The sequence below is a fragment of the Oxyura jamaicensis genome, chromosome 1 (genome assembly GCF_011077185.1).
Source record: "Oxyura jamaicensis isolate SHBP4307 breed ruddy duck chromosome 1, BPBGC_Ojam_1.0, whole genome shotgun sequence".
In the NCBI taxonomy this organism is placed as follows: Eukaryota; Metazoa; Chordata; class Aves; order Anseriformes; family Anatidae; genus Oxyura; species Oxyura jamaicensis.
Window position 1 is genome coordinate 203,934,483 of NC_048893.1, and position 6,684 is coordinate 203,941,166.

Here is a 6,684-nt window from a genome sequence, read left to right on the forward strand (position 1 = left end):
ACAGGCCGCAGGGGAACTGCTGCTGTGTGCCTGCAGCACCTCCTGCCCTCCTGCTGCACTCCCCTGGGGCTGCAGGGCTGCTTTTCTCTCCCACCTGCTGTTCCCCAGCAGTATTTATTTATTTATTTATTTATTTATTTATTTATTTATTTTTCCTTTATTAAATTATGCTCTCACAGAGGCACAAAAACATCACTTATCTGCTCAGCTCTGGCCAGTTACGGGGCCCTTATTTAACGTGGGGGCAGCTACTATATTCTTCTCACAGAGGCCACCTCTGCAGTCCCCTGCTACCAGAACCTTGCCACGTAAACACACTAGAAGTGGTCGAATCCCTGCCCAGGTCTGAGCATTCATTGCCTCCACCTGTGGAGGTTCTGGACCCAAAGGTGCATGAGGTGGTGGTGAGACGAGGAGGAGCCTCCGGTGTGAGGCCTTGGCCAGACGCTGTCCTCTGCTGCGCAGAGCAGCAGCATCCCCCGGCCAACAAGGGGGCACTGCTGGTGTCCCCACGATGTCACAGCATGGCACGGCACAGGCAGCGTGCCCAGCAGCTCTGCCCAAGGGTCTAGCTGGACTCCACACGCCTTTTGTGCACTGCTCCGGGTTGCTCTGCCACAGACGGTGGGTGAGGCGCTCTCTGCACAGCTTTTCTCCTCGGGGCCACCAGCTGGGCGCTGCCCTTCACAGCTCCTCTCTGTGCCTGGGAGCAGCTGCAGAGGGATGGCTTTGTCAGCCGCTCGCTGGCTCAGCCCCGCAGCACCAGCACGGGCACTGCCTGCGGCTGTGGGGTCTGCAACCACCCCGCTGAGGCTGAGCCTCCTTCCCTGCACAGAGACCCTGAAATGAGAAGTCTAAACTGGCTCCCAGCAGGCAGCCCTGCAGTAAGCTGCTCCTAGCGGGCACGGTGTGTTGGTGGGTAGCTCTTGCACAGAGAGCACGCTTGCCCACATTGCCCGGCCGTCCCCAGAGCCGTGACACGAGCCAGCAGTGTGTGCTCGCAGCCCTGAAGGGCAGCTGTGTCCTGGGCTGTCTCGCCAGAGGGGTGGCAGCAGGGGAGGGAGGGGATTGTGCCCCTCTGCTCTGCCCTCCTGAGGCCCCACCTGGAGCCCTGCGTCCAGGTCTGGGCCCCCAGCACAAGAAGGATGTGGGGCTGTTGGAGCGGGGCCAGCCATGACAATGATCGGAGGCTGGAGCACCTCTCCCATGGAGAAAGGCCGAGAGAGCTGGGGCTGTTCAGCCTGGAGAAGGCTCCAGGGAGACCTCCTGGCATCCTTTCAGTATTTAAAGGGGGCTTATAAAAAAGATGGAGAAGGACTCTTTACTCAGGTAGATAAGGGCCAGGACAAGGGGGAATGGCTTAAAAACTAAAAGAGGGGAGATTTAGGTTAGAGGTTAGGAGGAAATTCTTCACTCAGAGGGTGGTGAGGCCCTGGCACAGGTTGCCCAGAGAGGTTGTGGATGCCCCATTCCTGGAGGTGTTCAAGGCCAGGCTGGATGAGGCCCTGGGCAACCTGATGTAGTGGGAGGTGTCCCTACCTATGGCAGAGGGTTGGAACTGGATGATCTTGGAGGTCCCTTCCAACCTGAGCTATTCTATGATACCACAATTCTATGGCACCTGGGGGGGGTTCCTACCTGTGCTGCCCCTGCACTCCAGGCTCTTCTCATCTGGGGGGGAAGCAGAAGGTCTGGGGTCAGTGCTGGCCCCAGCAGCCCCGGCCACACAGCATTGGGATGATGCCACAGGAGCAGCTGGGGGTGCCCCAGCCCCCTACTCACACCCCAGGAAGGCGCAGTTGAAGTGGCTGCAGGTCCTGTTGGTGCTCCGCAGGACAAAGCGGTGACTGCCCTCATCCGGGAAGACCCAGAAGATCTCATGGCCAGGGATCAGCACCTCCTCCTCCTCCGTGTACAAGGAGAAGGCGTGGATGGGGACCCCAAAGCAGCTGCGGATGCTGAGGAACGTGTCCTGCCCAAAGCTCTCTGCCTGCTCCCTCCTGAAGGAGGAGGAGGCGAAGGAGCCGAACCTGAAGGGGCTGGCGCCCTGCAGCTGGTAGCGGGTGTGGGCGATGCCCCGGTACACCGGTGTCCTGTAGGTGGTCTCACAGGGGCCCCGCAGCAGCTGCAGGGCTCTGGTCAGGTAGAAGTGCAGCGCCTTGAAGGGGAAGCTGGCGTTGTAGGTGGCCCGCGACCGCCCGGCCGCCCGCATGGCCGTGTTGAAGAAGTAGTGCAGGCTGTTGTCCGTGTACGCGATCACGGCCTGGCCGTACTCATCCTTGAAGCCGGGGGGCAGGCGGGCAGCCAGTGAGCCCTTCACCTGCTGCCACCGCTCCCCGGCACGTGCCCAGACCCTGCTGAAGAGCCTGGACCTGCCCCGCGCCTGCTCCTGCTCCAGCAGCGCCGGCCCCGCCGCCTCCATCGCCTCCGTGCACCCCTCGTACTGGTCATCAAAGGCGTCGCGGCTCATGTCCATCAGGAACTGGGGGGTCCCCGCCTGCGCGAGGGAACGGGGCTGGGGGGTGCACGCTGGGTGCTGGAGCCCCCTACCCAGGTGCCGTGTGCCGTGCACAGCGTTAGCTGCGCCCGCGTATCCTCACGGCATTCCCCTGCCCTGCCGTGGGTCTCTGCCCCTCGCCGAGCCGGAGCATCGTGCTCCTTGGGGCTCCCCAGGCACTGGAGGCGATGCAAGAAATTACCTTGGCAGAGGCAAGCAACGGGAGGGCGAGCAGCACCTGCATGGCTTGGGGCAGAAACCCTTCCTTCCCCTGCGAGGCCGAGGAGATGCCCACCCCACAGCGAGCCCTGGCACGGGGACAGCGGTGGCAAAGCGCAGAAGTAAAAGTGAAAGCAAGTGAATGGCATAGAACCATCCCCAAAGGCTGCGGGATGGGGGTGCCGCACTGCAGGGCCCCCACTCACCCAGGGGGCTGCCAGCAGGGCCCCGAGGCACAGCCACGTCCAGCGCGGCCGCGGGATCGTCCTCAGGTCCATTGCACCTCCGGCTTTGTGGGGACGGGTGTTGGTGAAGCCTCAGGACGAGCCTCAGAGCACTGCATGAGGGAGAGCCTGCGACGTGCCCGTGTGGGGCTGTTCACCATCAGGGACAAGGGCGGCCATCAGATGCAAAAAAAAATCCCATAAAGGGTCACCCTGTGTGCCCCCGACTCAGGAAGGACAGCGGCTTTGCCAGGCAGAGAGCAGCCCCCGAGGCAATGAGGGGCACCCCAGGGATGCCAGGTGTCCCCGTCCCGCAGCTCCCTCCCAGCCCTTCTATAGCCCAGGCCGTGCACGCATGTCACACTTGAGCAGCACGTGTCCGTCTCTCCGGCACCGGCACGAGGCGAGCGCTCAGCCCACACACCCCTGGGACCCCTGGGACCACGGCCTGACCCCAGAGTTTTGTGCATTCATGGCTGGGACGGGGACAGCATCACCCGAAGGGGCCGATCCCGGGGCTGCCAACGCAGGCAGGGCCTGGCCGGATCCTGGCACCCAGCCCCACGCTGCTGCTGCTCCCTCGAGGCTGGCAGCAGCGGGACCAGGGCTCACTGCCCCCTTCCTTCCCTGCGCAGGCACCGGGGCCGGAGCTGCCACAGGGAAACAGCCTGGGACGGCTCCTGACCGCCGCTCGTCCCCTGCTCAGCCCTGCCTGCAGCACGGGGACGGGGCCCCCTGCCAGCCCCAGGGCTGCACCCCCCCGGGGGGACCCCCCAAGTCCCCTGGGGTCCCACAGAGCTGCCCTCGCTCCCCACCAGCCGGGCAGGCAGCAGCCCCCAGGCTCCTGTCCCGGTGCCCCAGGAGGTGTCCCCATACCGGTGGCGCCCCTGTACCAGCGGTGTCCCTGTACTGGTGGTGTCCCTGTCCCGGAGGTGTCCCTGTACTGGTGGCACTCCCAGCGGTGATGTCCCTGCGGGTGGGTGTCCCAGCCCAGCAGGCCCTGGGGGCCCTGTGCAGGGCCAGGACTGAAACCGGAGCTGCAAAACCGAAAACAGGAAAGGGGCAGACCCAGAGCCTCCGCTCGCTCGCTTGCTTTCATTTTCTGCACGCCGGGTGCTGCAGCCTGGCCCTGCCCAGCTGCCATCGCCCCGCTTCTGTGTGCAGGAACCAAACCCCAGGAAGGGACATTCCAGCAGCTGCAGGACAAGCCCGGGATCTGGCCGCCCCATAGCCCAGGAGGCCTCAGGGGGAAGACCAGCCGGGCGGGGGGGACATGGGGTGGGTTCAGCTGGACCCCGTGTTCGGCATCGAGGGGCTCCCATCTCCATCAAAGCTCTGTTCGGGGCTGCTGGCTGGAAGGAGGGAGAAGAACCGCGTGGTGTCACAAAGGGGGGGGGTGGTGGTGCACCGCGCCGTGCCCCGAGTGGGAGCAGGCAGTGGGCATCGCGGTCTGGCACCATCCCGCTGGGCTCCTGCTCGCTGGGGGCCCGGGGTGCTTGGTAAGGCTGGTGGGGGGGGTCAGCCCTGCAGAAGTGGGGTCACCTTGCACGGACCATGGGCAGAGCAGGCTGCGCCCCTCCTGTGGCACCCCGGCACCCGTGGGGAGCGTCCCCCATCCATGTGCACGGCCCCGGCACAGGGGGGGGGGTGCTCATGGGGTGGGGGGGCTCAGCCCCAGGGGATGCTGCGGGTGCTGGTGGTGTCGTCCCCGTGCTGGGGGCTCCTCTCCCAGCCGCTGGCAATGGTGCCAAGCCCCTCTTGTGGCTCATGAAATTCAGGGCTCTGTGTCACAGGCCTGTGCCCGCCGCCTGGGGACCTGCGGCATTGCCGGAGCCGGTGCCATGGGGGGCTCTGGCCTCCCCCCCCCATCCGAGCTGCTCCCGCTGCTGCTGCTGCTGCTGCGGCTCAGCCTGGTGTCCGCTGTGCTGCGGGCCCGGCGGCTGCGGGTAGGTGACAGAGTTTGGGGCAGGGGGTGCAGGGGGCTGCCCCCCCCCCCCTCACCCATCTACCTGGGGCTCACGCAGAGGAACTGGCGGAGGCTGAGGAAGCGGAGGCCGGCGAGAACCCGGCAAAAGGAGCAGGGTGGTGAGTGCCCCCCCCCGCCAGCACTGGGCACCCCAAGGGCTGGCACCCACGGCGGGGGGCTGAGCGAGGGGGGGGGCTCCTGGCCGCTCACCCACTCTGGCCCCGGCAGCTTCTCTGCAGATGGAGGCAGCAGCGGGGACGGCCTCGCTGGGACAGGAGATGGGGTGAGCGCTGCCCGGGGTGACCCTGGCCCCCAAAGGGCTGCAGGGCCCGAGGCTGGGCTCTGGGGCTCTGCCCGGGGACGGGGCCGCACCCGGCCCCCCCCAGGGCAGGGGGGAAGCGGGGGCTCCTCCATCTCCATCTCCTCCTGCAGGACGAGCCTGGCACCGAAGGGCACGGAGCCTCCCCGGGCACCGCTGGCCTCCCTGGTGTCCCTGGTGTCCCTGGCCTCCCTGGCCTCCTCCTCCTCCTCCTCCCGGTGCTCCCTCTACTCCTTCCCGGAGCCCTGGCCGGGCGCACTGGCCGAGCTGGCCGCCCTCGTCCCCCCGGGACCCCCGGAGCCGCCTCCACCTCCCTCCCTGCAGGGCTCCGACCCCCGCCGCCCCCCGGGGCCGTGCCTCCAGCGCCTCTCCGGGGACGGGGCGCGGAGCCCCGAGGGCTCGGAGCCGCCCCGGCCCCGTTCGCCCCCCGTCGGCCCCGGGGGGGGCGGCCCCGGCCGAGCCCCTCCTGGCGCTGCTGCGCGCCGCCCGCCGCTCCCGGGCCGCCACCGAGCGCCGCTGCCGGCTGCTGCGGGCGGTGCTGGCTCGGCGGCGGGGGGCGGCGGGAGACGGACGGCCGGGACCCCCCCGGCGGCGGAGAGAGTGCCGGGAGCCCCCCCGGGACACCCCCCGGGAGCTCCCCCGGCCCCCCGTGACGGTGTGCGTCCGGCTGGAGCTCCTCGGTACCGGGGGGTGGCAGTGGAGCCTCGGGACAGAGGTGCTGCGGGGGGGCACGGACACGGAGACCGGCACGGACACAGAGACCGGCACGGACACGGACACGGATACGGACACGGACACGGTCAGGAGCATCCCAAAGGAGCCGGACCGGAGCATCCCGGGGCACCCCCGCAGAAGCAGCCCCCTGGGGCTGTGCTGGGTGCCCACAGGCGGGGTCCGGCCCCGAGTGGCCGTGGGGCTGTGCCGGGCCGGGCAGTGCCTGCAGGAGACCTGCGCCAGGCTGTGGCAGTGGGTGAGGGCCCACTGGAGGCAGCGCTGCCGCTCGCTGCGCTTCTGGGAGCGCTGGTCCTACAGGGTCGGTGGGCTCCTCTGGCCCCGAGCAGGGGGCCGAGCACCAGGACAGGCTCGCGGCGCTCCTTCGGGCTCAGCCCATTAAAGGGTTTCTCCTTCACGGGCTGCGGCGGTTCATTTCCCCATCCCCAGGGTCAGAGCAGGGATGGGGCTGGCACTGGCCACAGCTGGTGCTCACGAAACGAGCTGGCATCTCACAGCGTCGTGGCGGCCCCCAGAGGGACGTGGCCAGGCTGGGAAGGGGGCTGCGGGAGCCTGGTGGGGCTCATGCATGAGCGTGCCCCACATCGAGTCTCTCAGTTCGTGTTCTGCCTTCCTCTACAGCCGTGGTTCTCCCCAGCCTGGCTGCACGCACACCCTGCACCAGCAGCACGCTGCTGGCCCCGGGAACTGTCACTGGTGCCCCCCACTCACCTGCACTTGGCTGTGC

The 6,684-nt window shown here is 67.6% G+C and overlaps 1 protein-coding gene and 1 long non-coding RNA gene across 5 annotated transcripts; one reads left to right on the top strand and one right to left on the bottom strand.

Annotated features, from left to right (window-relative positions):
* Window positions 1-365: 365 nt before the first annotated feature.
* Window positions 366-716, top strand: LOC118169493. Its single transcript, XR_004752159.1, has 3 exons — window positions 366-398; window positions 539-543; window positions 622-716. It is a non-coding gene; the product is annotated as an uncharacterized LOC118169493 (long non-coding RNA).
* Window positions 611-4,340, bottom strand: ART5 (ADP-ribosyltransferase 5). 4 transcript variants are annotated; one of them, XM_035330797.1, is made up of 4 exons: window positions 3,851-4,337; window positions 1,783-2,497; window positions 1,639-1,671; window positions 611-713 (listed from the first exon to the last, which is right to left on the bottom strand). In XM_035330797.1, exons 1-4 carry the CDS (start codon window positions 4,082-4,084, stop codon window positions 685-687), a joined length of 1,011 nt encoding a protein of 336 aa, XP_035186688.1. In that variant the 5' UTR covers window positions 4,085-4,337; the 3' UTR covers window positions 611-684. The 4 variants fall into 4 exon arrangements, with proteins under 4 accessions (XP_035186688.1, XP_035186707.1, XP_035186699.1 ...); XM_035330816.1 differs by having other exon boundaries at window positions 3,834-3,985; XM_035330808.1 differs by lacking the exon at window positions 3,851-4,337 and adding an exon at window positions 2,923-3,192.
* Between the last annotated feature and the right edge of the window lie 2,344 nt (window positions 4,341-6,684).